This window comes from Bombus bifarius, unplaced genomic scaffold (genome assembly GCF_011952205.1).
Source record: "Bombus bifarius isolate JDL3187 unplaced genomic scaffold, Bbif_JDL3187 scf7180000008169, whole genome shotgun sequence".
NCBI classification, from domain to species: Eukaryota; Metazoa; Arthropoda; class Insecta; order Hymenoptera; family Apidae; genus Bombus; species Bombus bifarius.
Window position 1 is genome coordinate 579,203 of NW_022884490.1, and position 16,378 is coordinate 595,580.

General features: G+C 26.8%; 4 protein-coding genes across 12 annotated transcripts; 3 read left to right on the top strand and 1 right to left on the bottom strand.

Annotated features, from left to right (window-relative positions):
• The first annotated feature begins 727 nt into the window (after positions 1–727).
• On the top strand, positions 728–3,487 carry LOC117209304. Of its 2 annotated transcripts, none has more exons than XM_033451148.1 (8): positions 728–1,035; positions 1,146–1,443; positions 1,549–1,702; positions 1,780–1,922; positions 2,009–2,205; positions 2,283–2,670; positions 2,732–2,980; positions 3,039–3,487. In XM_033451148.1, the coding sequence occupies exons 1-8, from the start codon at positions 946–948 to the stop codon at positions 3,461–3,463; spliced, it is 1,944 nt and encodes a 647-aa protein (XP_033307039.1). In that variant the 5' UTR covers positions 728–945; the 3' UTR covers positions 3,464–3,487. The 2 variants fall into 2 exon arrangements, with proteins under 2 accessions (XP_033307039.1, XP_033307040.1); XM_033451149.1 differs by lacking the exon at positions 728–1,035 and having other exon boundaries at positions 1,185–1,301; positions 1,372–1,443.
• Positions 3,488–3,959: 472 nt separating this feature from the next.
• Positions 3,960–7,904, top strand: LOC117209298 (protein HIRA homolog). Of its 3 annotated transcripts, XM_033451133.1 has the most exons (12): positions 3,960–4,109; positions 4,171–4,269; positions 4,350–4,412; positions 4,560–4,670; positions 4,771–5,369; positions 5,462–5,737; positions 5,803–6,068; positions 6,143–6,686; positions 6,771–6,960; positions 7,037–7,321; positions 7,437–7,531; positions 7,639–7,904. In XM_033451133.1, exons 2-12 carry the CDS (start codon positions 4,233–4,235, stop codon positions 7,759–7,761), a joined length of 2,589 nt encoding a protein of 862 aa, XP_033307024.1. In that variant the 5' UTR covers positions 3,960–4,109; positions 4,171–4,232; the 3' UTR covers positions 7,762–7,904. The 3 variants fall into 3 exon arrangements, with proteins under 3 accessions (XP_033307024.1, XP_033307025.1, XP_033307023.1); XM_033451134.1 differs by having other exon boundaries at positions 3,960–4,269; positions 7,437–7,542; XM_033451132.1 differs by having other exon boundaries at positions 3,960–4,269.
• Positions 7,905–8,992: 1,088 nt separating this feature from the next.
• LOC117209263 (START domain-containing protein 10-like) lies at positions 8,993–12,964 on the bottom strand. 5 transcript variants are annotated; one of them, XR_004487887.1, is made up of 9 exons: positions 12,778–12,964; positions 12,355–12,521; positions 12,057–12,270; positions 11,818–11,965; positions 11,527–11,679; positions 11,328–11,452; positions 11,131–11,253; positions 9,323–9,389; positions 8,993–9,219 (listed from the first exon to the last, which is right to left on the bottom strand). XR_004487887.1 is itself a non-coding variant. In XM_033451051.1 (8 exons), the coding sequence occupies exons 3-8, from the start codon at positions 12,210–12,212 to the stop codon at positions 9,381–9,383; spliced, it is 714 nt and encodes a 237-aa protein (XP_033306942.1). In that variant the 5' UTR covers positions 12,213–12,270; positions 12,355–12,521; positions 12,778–12,964; the 3' UTR covers positions 8,993–9,380. The 5 variants fall into 5 exon arrangements, 4 of the variants coding, with proteins under 4 accessions (XP_033306942.1, XP_033306940.1, XP_033306941.1 ...); XM_033451051.1 differs by having other exon boundaries at positions 8,993–9,389; XM_033451049.1 differs by lacking the exons at positions 8,993–9,219; positions 9,323–9,389 and adding an exon at positions 10,222–11,016.
• On the top strand, positions 12,865–16,148 carry LOC117209261 (phosphoglucomutase-2). Of its 2 annotated transcripts, XM_033451046.1 has the most exons (10): positions 12,865–12,972; positions 13,506–13,616; positions 13,702–13,958; positions 14,089–14,551; positions 14,653–14,840; positions 14,917–15,094; positions 15,168–15,391; positions 15,498–15,603; positions 15,673–15,899; positions 15,978–16,080. In XM_033451046.1, the coding sequence occupies exons 2-10, from the start codon at positions 13,539–13,541 to the stop codon at positions 16,078–16,080; spliced, it is 1,824 nt and encodes a 607-aa protein (XP_033306937.1). In that variant the 5' UTR covers positions 12,865–12,972; positions 13,506–13,538. The 2 variants fall into 2 exon arrangements, with proteins under 2 accessions (XP_033306937.1, XP_033306936.1); XM_033451045.1 differs by lacking the exon at positions 12,865–12,972 and having other exon boundaries at positions 13,539–13,616; positions 15,978–16,148.
• The last annotated feature ends 230 nt before the right edge of the window (positions 16,149–16,378 follow it).

The window sequence follows — 16,378 nt, forward strand, 5'->3', positions numbered from 1 at the left end:
ACAGGAAAATGGTAAGAGGGTCAGGTAACCTCCAAAATGTGGGACGCGAAAAAACATTGCATATTGCATGTCGTTATTGACTACGAATAAGATATGTATATTCGTCTGTGATGTCACGTTTATTTTATACCTATTTCGTCTATGATTCCAACATTTTATATTTACTGAGGCAAACTTTACCTATAATTGATAACTTATTGCGATTGTATGTATGTAATTCCCTAACTCATCGTTCGAAATCATAGATGGCATAACAGTATCTTTATTTGTAATCGCTTTTACCGCTCGTAATGATCGGAAATTCAGAATATTGAATTTCATAAAATGACAAATCTACTTTTTATTTTGTCTATGGTTACAATAATGAGACAAAAAAGTGTATCGAACATCAGATCTACATGATACAGCATTTATGTTATTAATTACAAATTACAAGTTCATATATTATACTATTTAGTATGTACAATAATAATACTAGAGAGGAAATTTCCTTTCTGATAATACATACCAATAATACATACAATAATACATACCAATTTATTTATTTAAAATACTTTCGAGACTTTAATTACAGAACAGCTTGCTTTTCCATAAAATATACAAATTTACTACAAACAAGAAATTTTCAAAGTTTCAAATTTGATACAATTATAAATATCCGTTTATTAAAACCCAAGATCATAAATTAAATAGACATACATATGTATAGAGCAGTCATCTATTTACTATATCAGTTTCGCTTCTGTAATGGAGCAAGTATGTGGTTTTAAAATTCAAATGCTCTAACACAGCCGTTAATAACAAGATTTTCCTTCATCTTGTATTATGTTATAAAGTGATCTAAATATTTGCCGATTGAATTATGTTCTTTATAATTCTGTCATTATAATTGATATTACCTAATTACCTAATTCTGTACGAAGCTATCAATTTTATATCGATGTAATGGCCGTAAGTGCATCTTTCCATCGAAATGTACTTTTACTATCTCAAGTAATTCAACCTAGTGATGAGTTCAAGAAATATTTTCGCGAGGTATATTTTTTTATTAGAAAATAAATACATTTATTAGAAAATATTTTTTAATATATTATCTTTTTCTATACTTCCGTTATTTTAATTTATTATAATGTTTCAATTTATAGGGAATGTTTGACAAACCCAACACAGTAGGCTTTTTACATATTTCATATTACTTACTAACAATATATGATTCAGAACGTTTTAAAAAGCTAATTGAATGGCCTGTAATTTGCAAAAAGACTGAAGCAAAGTATCGTAACAGTGTCAAAGACTACTTAGTAATTATATCTGCAGAAAATCCTGACATTGGTTTTCCAAGTATACTTATATCTCACTTAATTCATGCAGGTGGAAGTAAATTTACAATCATTATGTGGAAATTATCCCAAGTAGTTGTAAGAAGATATATTATGCGAGAAAGTAAGATATTTTTTCTATAGAAAATATTTTTTTAACGCATCTTTTTCATCAATTATTATAAAATATATTGAAATTCCATTATATTGCTGGTTCTTACTTGTTTAGCTATCTATGATGTTGCATTTGCACCGCAAGTAGGAAATAAAGGAAATCTAGCAAAACAATTTTTACAAGAAATTAATGCAAGAATTGATTCCAATATTTTGAATCAACATAAAAATTTATCCAGAATGAAGGATATAGTTGAATCTGTTTTAAAGTAATATTTTTACTTTTGTTTTTATTGATACATTTGTTGTCTAATTTTCCTTATTTAATTTAAATCTCATTTTTCAGGAACGAGAAGGAAACATTAGATAATATTATAGCAGATATTTTTGAAAAAGAACTATTAATTGCAAGTCTCTCAGAAACTGCACCTGTACATGATTCAATTAAGAAATATTTAAGGGACATAAATAATGATAAAATAATAAAAAGTTGATACATTTAATCCATGTTTTTAAATTTATGTATATACTTATGTTTTAGCTTTCTCAAAATATTAATTATTTATTAATTCTAGCATGGAAAATGAATATAAGTAAAAGCTTAAACAAAATACAAATACAAAATAAAGCTTTAAGAGATGTAGAGCAGGTCATGTATGAAGTGAATAATATAATCACAAATAATAGTAGTGATATTAAAATATTAAATGCAAAACCATTACAAAAAATAAATCATTTGGAAATTTCAGAATTATTTTCTCCAGATATGCAAGTAAGTACTTGTTTACCATTTACTAATAAATATTAATAAACTGAAGAGTAACACATTAAACATATTTCACATTTCAGTGTCTTCTATTTCAATTATATAAGGATGATAAATTAATGCTAAATAATTTTATTCTATTATTTAATTTTCTTCTGACTCAGTTGCAAAACCAATTGAAATTAAATATATTAGAGGACTTTTCGGAATGTTTATTACAAATAGAAGCTAGTTATACAGATCTAAAAGCAGCGCTCGATATAATTCAAACATATCTGACAGATATCACTAAAATAATATCTGAGACACAAGATATTTTATGTCAGAAAAATGTAATACAAATCCATGATGATGATGTTATATTACCTATGATGAATGTGGTCATGTCGTCGCCTCTCATTAAAATTGATACTGATTATAGTGATGAAGGAAGTAATCTTCAGAAACGACTGCAATTAACTCCAGTAGAAGGTAAGACTAAAGCTATTTATAAAATTATTGAATAATATATTTATGCGAAAATTCTTTTCAGCTCCACATAAATCGCTATTTTCGAGGTATGAACGGCTAAAACAAAATCGAGCATCACATGGACCAAAATTAAGAGAAAATTTATTAGTATCACGAATCAATTTTAAAGACACAATTACAAGTGTAAATAGTGAACAGTCGTCCTTAGATACGCATATGGTCTTATCTAAAAAAAATGTATTGTCTTCCAAACATGCAGAAAAATATTCACGATTATTTTCGACTCGTATAAAAAGAAATAATATAACAGGTACGTAACCAACATTAAATCTTTTAAAAAGTTAAAAACTCTTCTCTTTTTTGTGCAGCAACAGCAGCAGCAAACTCAAGCATAATATCTATACCTTGTTCTTCAAATGCAAATTCTACAGCAATTACAAATTGCATAATTGAAGAAATGCATGATATATCAGAGCTTAGTCTAAACATTTCAACAAAAAGTCTTTGTAACATAAATGTAGAATTTGCCACACCAAAAAAATTGGTCGCCGAACAAGATAAATCTGAAAACATGTTGGAAATGGAAGATGTAGTAAATGATCTTCCAAATAAAGCTAATGTGATTGATATATGTGACACAATAGATGTAGAGATTAAAAATAATGACGATGATGCTATCAGTAAAACCGAACAAAGTAAACATCGCAGACGTTCAATCGGTGATTTAGTTGAACGTTATAAAAAGTTACTTGAATTAAGCAATCGGACATCAAATCAAAAATTAGTTACATAAAATAAATAATTGTAAGAATTTACAAACATGTATGCAATGAAATACATTTTTATATTTTTTTTTAAAATGAAGTTTTATCATTTTCTTGGCTTTTTATTGAATTCCCATAAAATAAGATGCATTTAGTTTATCGTTAAGAAATTAATTTTGAAAGTACATATGTATATATATATGTATATATCTTCATTTCGGTGTGTTGCTAATGGATTCAGTTTTGCAAAAATTTTTAAAGTAATTATGGCATACATTGTAAATAGTATATCCCACAATTATAAACACATCTTAGTTTTATTTTTACGAAAAGTATACAAAATAATTCAAGAAGATAAAAATAAAAATAAACCCAAAATATAGAATAAAAATCGATCATCTGAGATTTAGATATTTGGAAAATTGATTTTAAAATACGTATATTTTGTAGATAGCATACAATCTTTGAGTAATCTTTATAATATTCACCATGCTTATATTGGTAGTCCTGTTGTAAGACAGTATATTGCATACAAGTAAACAATGTGTATAAATCGTTTTTTATTAAAAAGTACGCGACATTTCTATGTATTACGATAATACACCTTTCATGTTTTCATAGAAATTCGCCAAAATGTATTGCCGGTAGTAAAATGTGTTTGGATTCTAATTTAAGGTTATACTACATAATAAAGAGTTATATTTTAGAAAATTTAGATTCTAATTGAATGTTACAGTGCTTAAAATCAATTATGGATAATAATCATTGAATCGACAAAGTTTTAATAGATACAACAACATGAAACTAGTAAAACCTAATTGGGTTACGCACGATGGTTTGTACAAAATGTTTTACTTGGATTTATTTTCTGCAATGTTTACAATTGAAATGTAACATAAAATGTTTATTTTTCAGGATATCCAATTTTTTCCGTGGATATACACCCAGATGGAAAAAGGCTTGCTACTGGTGGGCAAGGTATAATATTAATATTTTCAATTTATACCTAATATTGTTTTGTGGAAATAGTTGAATTTGTTAGTTTTTCCTTTATACCTACAGTATATTTAATTGAATTATAATTTTATGGTATATTTATTATATTATTCTTAAAATTAATTATAGGTGGAGATTCTGGAAGGGTTGTTATATGGAATATGGAGCCAGTAATTAGTGAAATTGCTGAATTAGATGAAAATATACCAAAAATGTTGTGTCAATTAGATAATCATCTTGGTATGAAAACAAGTTAAAATTTAATTTATCCTTTTCATATGTTATTACATGTATATAAATATGTATATCATATTAATAAATATATATAATACTTTTATAGCTTGTGTCAATTGTGTAAGATGGAGTAACAATGGTTTGCTAGCATCAGGTGGTGTAGATAAACTGATCATGATTTGGAGATTGTCAGGTGGGTCAGGTGGAAGTTCAATATTTGGTGGAAAATCCAGTATTGAAACATGGCGTTGCATAGCTACATTACGTTCTCATGAAGCTGATGTACTTGATCTTGCATGGGCACCACATAGTCCATGGTTAGCTTCTGCATCAGTAGACAATAGCGTAATTGTGTGGGATGCATCAAAATTTCCAGCTATAGTAGCTGTATTAAAGGGCCATACAGGATTTGTAAAAGGAATTACATGGGATCCAGTAGGAAAATATTTGGCATCACAATCTGATGATAAGACGTTAAGAGTATGGCGTACGACAGATTGGACAGAAGCAGCATTGATATCAGAACCATTTGATGAATGTGGTGGAACAACACATGTTCTAAGACTTTCTTGGAGTCCAGATGGACAATATTTAGTATCAGCTCATGCAATGAATGGTGGAGGTCCCACAGCTCAAATAATTGAAAGAGATGGATGGACACAAGATAAAGACTTTGTTGGTCATCGTAAAGCTGTTACTTGCGTGGTATATATTAAGCACAAGATATAAATTTCATGATTTACATGTGTCAAATTACTTATTAAGTAATTAATTTATTAACTTTCCACATGTTGCAGAGATTTAATGGTAACATTTTACAAAAAAAGCAACCAGGTTCCTCTAAACAGTATTGCTGTGTTGCTATAGGATCACGCGATCGTTCTTTATCCGTCTGGTTGACGTCCTTAAAAAGACCTTTAGTAGTAATACATGAATTATTTACACATTCAGTCTTAGATGCTAGTTGGTCACCATGTGGTCTTCGATTAGCTGCTTGTTCTTGGGATGGATCTGTTGTACTTATTGAATTCACACAGCAGGAATTAGGTCAACCATTAGATCCTGCTGAACAAGTATGCAGCCTACATGAATTGTTTCAAATAGTAATAAATAAATAGTTATTTCTATTTCATTACAGAGTAGTCTTCATGAACGATTATATGGTAAACCGTTGGTTCAAGGAGGTTGTACTGTAATGGAAGCACCCGAGCTTCTTAATCTAAAAACATCGACACCATCGACACAACCAACTTCAGCACCTCCAAATATAAATTTAGTACATCCACCCAATACTACTACAACTACTCCTGCTAAAGGTCCAATTAATAAGCAAATTGAAACAAGAACATCAGATGGTAAAAGGCGAATAACACCAATGTTTATACCACCACCATCTGATACAATGTGAGTTAGACTGTAATTTTACGAAATTATAATTTCTATATGTTCTTTAGTTTATATTAATAATTTTCGCTCAGGGATTCGTCAAATAATAGACTAGGAACTCCAACATTTACAAGCCAAGTAAAAAGTTCCATTGTTATTGAGAAACGAAATGACGTCGTAACGCCTAATGTTACTTCGTCTTTAAATTCAACAAATATAAACAGTCAAGCTTCTACACTTACCTTAAAACGTCGCGACCAGTCGACTCCAAAATCATATCATACACCATTTAACAAGAAACCAAAAATTGCATCTGAAAGAAATATAAATCAAGTTATATTTCCTCCATTAAAACCGTCCAGTTCATTGTCTCAACAAGCTGGTCACTATGCAGTAACTGTTACTAACAGCCAAGGTTTAGCTCATTTACAAGTATTTAAAGGCACAGATTCTGAACCTACTTGGGATTTATATCTGGGATATAGCGCTGTAGCGCTTGCAGCATCACCGACAGTTATAGCACTTGGGTTAGAAGATGGTAGCCTCCATACATTTCATCCTACAAAAGGATGCCGTCCAGCACCTCCATTAGCACCGCCTGCACCACTTGCAAAAGTTCATGCAGTTGGAAATGCAGTATTAATTCCTTTTTTAATTTCCTTTTTACTTTTTTTTTTAATTTAAGAATAATTATTGTTTAATACACATAAACGTTTTTAGGTAATGGTTATTTCAAGCTGTGGTGCTGTGCGTGTATGGGAAATAGGATACTCGTGTAGAATGATAGTTTCTACATCTGCTGCACATTTAGCAGTACCTGGTACCTCTTTATTATCCTGTACTTTATATAATGGAATGCCCCATTTAGCTTTCACGAACGCTAGAGCATATATATATCATAAAGAAATGGGTATATAAATTATATTAACTAATAAGGTTATTTATTGTACATTACATACAATACATTTATTTAAAAAACTTGTTAGGTACATGGCTACTCATTGGTGACAGTCAAGATCCTATATGGCGTTGGGCTTCATTTAATGCATCAAGTGCATCTGGAAATAGAGCACCTAGAGGTCCATTATCTTCTTTGCAGGAAGGACTGTTTAGAACAGCTGGAAATACTTTACCCAATCCGAGGTTACCTCATAGTGCTCCAAGTGTAGTATCATATTTAGAACAACAGCTACTTGCTTCCAAAGCTCTTGGAAGTGCTCAAGAATACATACATTGGCTCATGGCTTTAGTATCATTTTTATTAACTCAAGGTATATATATTAAATTATAAAAATTAAAATATAAAAAAGCATATATACAAATATGTATATGCCCTTTTTTATATTTTAATTATTTATCATATTTCACAAAATAATATTCTTTCAGACGGATTAGAGAAACGTCTAAGGTTAATTCTAGATGAATTTTTGGGTCCAAGCCACACAACAGCTTCTAAGAGCATATGGGATCCTTTAATTTTGGTACTATCTCAGTATATATTCTTCATTTATTTGTTTCTATTTCTTTATGTGTTATATATGCTATTATTAGTTACAAGCATAGTATCATATTTCTGTATTTTATATAGGGGATTAAAAAGCATAAACTTTTGGAAGATGTATTATCTGTTATTGGAGGACATCTTCGCTGGCAAAGATTATATCTTGAGTACATGGAACAATTAACAACACTGAAAAATCAAACTAATTAAAAGTAATTTTTCAACATATAGGTATAAATTAACGTATAGAATTTATATCGTGATCATTATACATTCTAAAATGGTGTCTAGAAACTTGAAAAACATAATTATTTTATTAAACATATCTATAATAAAAATATAATAATGAACATAATTTCATAAACTTCTGATTTCTGTAACAACTGTAACATGTGAATTGCTAATTTTAAACTTAAAATGATACATTTTTTCCCTATATATAATCAGCATAAATATGCACTTAAATAATAATTCGATTCCATACTTTGTGAATTTTTAATGCCTCTTTTATTTTATGCAGAACGTTTTCAAATCAAAGAATGTGTGAGTTTGTGATTATTGAAACTTCATTATTTATTTTTAATTATAGAAAACGGATACAAAATTTCAAGCACCATTTTAGAATTATTTTGTATTTCTTGTATATGTTTAAGAACAAGTCTTTATGAAATAAGAAAATTGTACAGTCTTTTTATATCATACATGATATAATAATAAAAATATCTGAATGATAATAGTAATATTTTATATTAAATAAATGATGTTTTTTATTTTAACATTTAATAAATATTTGTTATTAAACAATTTTATCCATTCTATTAAAAAACTTCCTTTTTATGCAATATTATACAGAAGAATAAAGGGAAAATAAAACATACCAATTAATTAGAAATTTTAACAATTTTATATCATCTTCATACAGTACATTTTAAACAAATCAAGTGCCAGGCAATGTATAACACACTACATTAAACTTTAATATTAATATAAAAATTTTCCATACTTAAATTGTAATTATATGCACTTGTTAATATAAAAAATACTTACACTAATATAATATACTCACAAATATAGTACAATACAAAAATTATTTGATGTATTTCATATAATTTGTTATATGATAGAAATGAAATTTGTTAACCCTCTTAATAATAAAATTGTAAAATTAGTGATAATGGACAGAAATAAATTTATAATTATATATATATTCTTTATTTCCGTTTGTCTTCCGGCCCTGCAGTAGCTTCCTGGTACAAAATAAGTTTACAATTACCTATACTAGAACTTTTTCTTCTCATCGTAAACTTAATAACAATTACGTCAAATTTATGAAATACATCAAATCAAACCCTTTCATTGAAGAGTAATGCTTATATGGAATCCAATCATTATTTTGATATTTTGTTTCTAACAATTTGCTAAATATATTCGGATAAAAATATATAGAGTATATCATTATTATTTCCACATAACAGATAAAAATAACAATTACCTCAATAATGAATTGCACTAATCATACATATAATTGTATTGTATACAAATAGAGGCCATTTAAAACAAGTAAAAAAATAATACATAAGAATCAATTAATAATGCACAATTGATTTATGTACTTTTATATCATCTTTGTATATATAAACTTGCACCAGGATATCAATATCAGCCAAACTACAATGAATGACGTAATATAAGAATATAGATTATTTTAAATTGAATAAAATACATATTATCTGTTCTGCTGCAATACATTTCGTACAAAGATAATAATTACTTGGTAGATTTAAAAAGTAATACAATTCTCATCTTTTTTAAATCTTCATTAACCATCTTCAAAATTCCTAAAAATAATATCACAAATATTATTCTGATATAATAACTATCTTTTGCTATGTAAGTACATACAGAAATATATATGTATAATGTAAAAATTCTAATCACATAAATACATGAGTATATGTATATACAGAAATTTCAAGTTATTTGTCTTTCAATTGACACTGTAATTTAGGAAATAAAAATATTTAGTATGACTAGAATGTACTGAATATACACAAATAAATTTTATCTTAAATTTATTAAGGCCATTACATTCTAAAGCAAATGCAATTAGACTTTAAACATTTAAATAATTAAATGTACGAAAGATGACATATAAAATTAAATATGTAGAATCAGTTTATCTCCAAAAAATTGAAATATTCATCACATTGAAAAAATTCATAAATAACACAAATGTATAATCTGATAATTTATGTAAGTATAAATATGCATGTACATATACTTTGGAAAACTAGTTATTACTATTAGATATAGAAAATCACAAAACGTATGTGTTATTATAAGAGATAAATGTCATAATTGTATAAATGTAAATAGGACATTGTATAAATAGGATATGTTAATTGCATTAATTGAAGCAGAATATTTAATAAATATAGAAAATCTTAATTCTTTTTACAATGTGTAAAAGGTTCTAAATAGAAGAACTACACTATGGTAAAAGCAAGAAAATTTATATAATTTACTAGATATATATTTACCTATTGTCTAGACAAGTTATATATAGAGATGTAATATAAAAAATATGATAAGTAACATAAATTTTAACATAAATAAAACAAAATAAGTCAACAATTATATATTACAAAGTACAAAACTAATAACTATAACTAATAATATTATGCAGTATCATTTTTAAGAAAATTAATAATTATATTGTTGTATGTGATCGCTATTTTTGTATCCAAACACTAAAATTTCTCTAATATTCCTAAAATTGCACTTGTAATATTAAGATGCTACAATCATTATCTATGTATCGAGCTATAATGCATTAATCTTAATAAATATTTAATGTAGACAATATGTAAATCTTTTGTACCTTCAATGATAATTTTTATACATATATACAAAAATTATTATATGTAATACTTAAATACTCACATAAAACAATAAAAATAGATAAACACATAAATTAAAAATTACAACCTGCATATTGTGCGTTATGTCGAATCACATGTAACAAATTATATTTTCAACAACACATACATCACCGATTCAATAAGGAACTATAACTATATAATATTTAATACAAGACAGGCCATGATGTATTCTTATTAATCATACTGTCATTCATTGCAATAGGCCATATAACTATTTGTGATACTAATATTACCAATATAATTAATGAATTGCAGTTAGATGTGTGGATGTGTATATAGATAATATATAGTTATATACACATTTACACGAATAAATTAATTTTCATCAAGCTCTGTTGATACTACAAACTTCTATAATACTGCATTTTATAATTTCAACTATTATATTATTTTCTTAATGTTAACAATGGAAACATCTACTTCATGAATAAAACTAATCACTGTCCATTGTAACTGACTCTTTTAATTCTGATTCATCAACATAATAATTTTTTGAATTTTTTTCTTCTGCAGACTTTACACACTGCAAACAATTTATAAATAAATTTATTGTATCTAAAATCATAATTACTATTTTATCATAAAACGTAATTTGCCTATAATGCTCGATGTTAGAAATTACAAAAGAAAGACTTACATCCTCAATTCTTATACGTGGTGATGCAATTTGTTCAGGGAAATGCCAAGGTTTATAATTTGGGTTATTAAGTAATTTCCAATTAGGATAAGCTACAGAAGCTTTATGTAATTTTTTAACCATCTAAAACAAGAAATTAATTTGAGAATTTAATATAAATAAAAGTTTCAATTGTAATTAACACAAAAGTTACATACTCTTGGAGCAAATATTTGCGTAACTTTATTAACCAACCATACTGGTAATTTTCCATGTGGATCAGTATGAGAGACATAGCCTAATTCAGAGCCATCACCATTTCGAGATGGTCTTACTATATATCCTTAAATAAGATAAATAAATAAGTAATAAAATACACAGAGATAAATAAATTTTATTTCAATATTTAAATCATACCTGTAAGATAAGATGTTGCTCGTACAAATTGTTTTCTTGGTGGATAATCTTTATGAAAAACAGAATGATTCAAAATTAATTGCTCTATACCAGTATCAAGCCATGATCTTTGTAGAACAAAATCTCTGTTTTTCAATGGAGATGGACAGGCCACTAATTGATTATATATATATATACATAGATATACACATATATATATTATATATATATATATATACATTATTTGTATACAAACAACTATAATTTCTATATAAATACAAATAGAATTAGTCAATAATATTAAATACTTGCTTGAATAATAACCAATATCGTTATTTGGATTAAAAAAGCCTATGTCTTTTGATTCAATCATATGGGTGTCCCAAACCTTTCTATACTCAGGATCATGTAACACATCATATAATGTTTCTGGTAGAACATCGGCAAAACGTGTTCTAATCTGAAAAATATTTCCATTAGTAATATTAAATATCTATAAATATGTAAAAGAAATAGAAAACTCAGTTGCAAATAACAGAAATAATACATACCTTTACCATTCTAAAACTAATTCCTGATACAGATTTTGTCCAAACTGATAAATCAGGTTTATTATAATCTAATCTCCAATCATTATTATCATCATATAAATGTTTCAACTTCTCAAAATCCTTATCTTCAGCAATTTTAACTATTCCAATATCCATTTTATAAGAATATTGTCTATGGCACAATTAACATAACTAATACTTAAATGCACAATTTCTAAAAATAAAATATACAATGACACAATTTTTTAATTTTATAATTTATTAACACAACCTGATAAAAATGCAAGCACAAAAATACCTGTTATTCATAGAGTTCTTAGCAATTTAATAAAAAACCAATGCATGTTCAGTTTTTGTATGTAATAAGCCTTACACTTATGCCAGAGAAGTATTTGGTCAGTCTTAATCATTGTTTTCTTTTCCAAAGATAAAAATTAAATATACTATTCTTGAATTTCATTCATGCTAAAAAGAAAATAAAAATATGATAATTGATAAGTTAGTATAGTAGGTTGAAATCAGAGGTTGAGATGTAACCTCTTATCTAGTAGCATTTTAATATTGGTAAATTCTGTCATCTCTGATCGATCTATTAAGTCTATTAAGTAATAACAATATAAATAAATACAAAAATTTAAACAGCCCGCACAAACATTGTTACGTACATTCTCTTGAAAGTAAAAACAATCTGAATGAATTTTCTACGTGTATATGTACATACCTCATGTATATTGAACTGACCACCGCTTACAGTCGAAAAATGTTTCTACAAATTAGAAACAACTTATTTTGTATACTCAACTTATGAATTAATATAAATTGTCCATTAAATATTTGAAAAATTAACATTTAACAAAAATTCGCATTGGAAGAATCAACTGATTTGTGTTACGGGTATGATATATACTGATAACAGGTTAGTCAGTATCTAACATACTATTCAGATTATCTTTACGTGAGTTCCAGTTTTTCATTATACATTTATCATTTTACTATTTATTTGAGGTACGTTTTATTTCATTCGTAAATATTTTAATTTTTAAGTAGATATCAACGAATTTATTACTGTATTATAATCTTTTTACCCTCCATGTATACATGTACATAAATATATATTAATAATATTTCAATATTAGTATGACTTTCTATATATGTTTGCAAGCTATGTATCTTTTTCTATTTTTATTTAAACCTGTTAATTACAATTATAAAAATAGCAATGCAATATTTGTTAATGATAATTACTGATTATGAACAATGATTATTACTGATCATTGAAGTTCGTTTGCGATCGTTATTTCAGTTACCGTATATATTATGATACAAGAATACATCATTTTTTAAGCTATGGAAATTTACTTCTCCATCGCCTATTGTTTACATTTTTAAGTACAATTAATATGGATAATATATTAAATATTTTATGCATAATTATAAATTATATTTTAGGTTATTCTGTATTGGGATATATGTATTTTTAACATGGCTGTAAAAATTTCTGTTAATACTGGAAATATTGAGTTGGATAATAAAATTAATGAATGGTTAAAATGGAACAAGGTTTCTAATTTAATGATATTTTATGTAAAATGTATTTTTTATGTTAATCTTTAAATATTTACATTGTTTATGAAATATGTTTTAGGATGCAGTTGCTGAACATGAAATTCAAGAGCTACTTCTTAACAATAATAATAAAGTTTTGTTTAATTTATTTTTAAAAAGGCTTGAATTTGGTACAGCTGGCTTAAGAGGTTGTATGGGTCCAGGATATAGTCAAATGAATGATTTAGTTATAGTTCAAACTGGCCAAGGGTTATCAATGTATTTACTTGATAGCATTGTTGATGTAACTGAAAAAGGTGTCATAATAGGATATGATGGACGTCATTGCAGTAAAAGGTTAATCAGGATATTCAATTTACAATTATTAGTTATTATAGAATCTATTTGATTTATTATATATTACATAAATATGGATTATGTCTGTAAAATTTTATTAATGTTATGTAAGATTTACATATCATTTTAGATTTGCAGAATTGACTGCTGCAATTTTTGTGGCAAGAAATATAAAAGTATATCTGTTTTCAAAAGTTGTACCAACTCCCTTTATACCTTATGGTGTATTAAAATATAAGTGTGCAGCTGGAATAATGATTACAGCATCTCACAATCCTAAGAATGATAATGGATATAAAGTTTATTGGGAAAATGGTGCACAAATAATATCACCACACGATAAAGAAATCCAAAAATATATACTCAAAAATCTTGAACCAATGGAATCTTCATGGGAAGTAACAAAAGTCCATCACAGTTCTTTATATCAAGATCCATGGGATGATGTTATGCAATCTTATTTTAATGATCTCAAAGAAACTGTTTTATATCCAGAAGTGAATAAAAATACAATATTAAAATTTACTTACACTCCTATGCATGGTGTAGGATATCAATATATGACTGCAGCTTTTAATGCTGCAAATTTTAAGGTATTGCTTTAATAGTTTGAATGTTTATTATATATCAAAGAAATTGTATACTTCTATTCTATTTCAAATAATTCATTAAAATGTTATTCTATATATTACAGCCATTTATAGTAGTTGAAGAGCAAAAGTTACCTGATCCAGAATTTCCAACTGTTAAATTTCCAAATCCAGAAGAAGGAAAAAGTGCTTTAGATCTTAGCATACAAGTAGCAGATAAAAATTCTTCTTCTGTTATTCTTGCCAATGACCCTGATGCAGATAGACTAGCTTGTGCTACAAAAATGAAAAAGTATGTTATTTGTTTCTTTTGTTAACAATGTACATACGTATCTACCATTTAATAAGTTTTTGCATTTCTCTAATAGTGATGAATGGTATATTTTCTCTGGTAATGAATTGGGAGCGCTTTTAGGATGGTGGATGATGCATAAGTATCAAGTACAACATCCTGATACAGATTTCTCAAATGTATACATGTTGGCATCAACAGTCTCAAGTAAAATTTTAGCATCAATGGCTAAACACGAAGGATTTAATTTTGAAGTGAGTATGATGAAAATAAATTTGAAGTATTTTTGTTATTTTTATTCTTATATGTTCCTTTTTGTTTCTAAAGGAAACTTTAACGGGTTTTAAGTGGATGGGTAATAGAACTGTAGAATTAGAAAAAATGGGTAAAGTAGTTTTGTTTGCATATGAAGAAGCTATAGGGTTTATGTGTGGTTCAAAAGTTCGTGATAAAGATGGCATAAGTGCTGGAATGCACATAGCAGAATTATCAGCCTATCTTGAAACTATGGGACTCACTCTTCACGACTTGTTAAACGAAATATATACTCAGTATGCTATCGCACAATTTACATTTGAAATATTTATTTGAATGAATATTCTATTTATTATTCCACACTTTACATACATGTTTATTAAAAAAATATATTTGATTTAGATATGGACACCATATTTCTAAAAATTCATATTGGATTTGTCATGAGCCAAGTGTAATCAAGAAAATATTTGAAAGATTACGAACATACTCTGGCAAACCAAATACAGTAAGGAAATACACATATGTATATGTACAGAATATCAATGTTATTACTTTAACTTTAAACATTTTCTAGTATCCAACAAATATTCTTAATGGGAAGTATATTATAATAGGTGTGCGTGATCTAACAACTGGCTATGATAACACAAAACCAGAAAATACTGCTGTTTTACCTACTTCGAAATCTAGTCAAATGATAACATTTACATTTAAAAATGGCTTGGTTATAACGTTAAGAACTAGCGGTACTGAGCCCAAAATTAAATATTACAGTGAATTATGTGCTTCTCCTGATGAACAGTAAGTTGTTTATATTTTTCATATTTATAGTATAAATAATTTTAAAGTAATTTATTAACCTTATATAACTATTTTCAGAGATATTGAAGCCTTGAAAGGCATTCTTGATGAGATGGTATCAGCTGTTGTGATGGAGTTTCTTCAACCTGAAATAAACTGTCTTCTACCTCGTATTAGTTAAATAATATTATAAACATAAAAATTATTATTTAATTCGACAAATTAATTATATTATATTTTTTTATGACATGTTCTCGTGTTAATTACTTATATTCAACTTAATTAATTGGTTACTTTTTGTAATTGCTTGTTGTTAGAAGAGATTATATTTAACTTATAATGCTATTAGCCACTGAAAAAAATTCAGTAATTAACTTTTTTTTATTAAATAGAATACAATTAATTATATCATGTACAAAATGTGATAATGTAGAACAATAAGTTAAATATTGTTAACAATTTTATAAATTTTTACATAA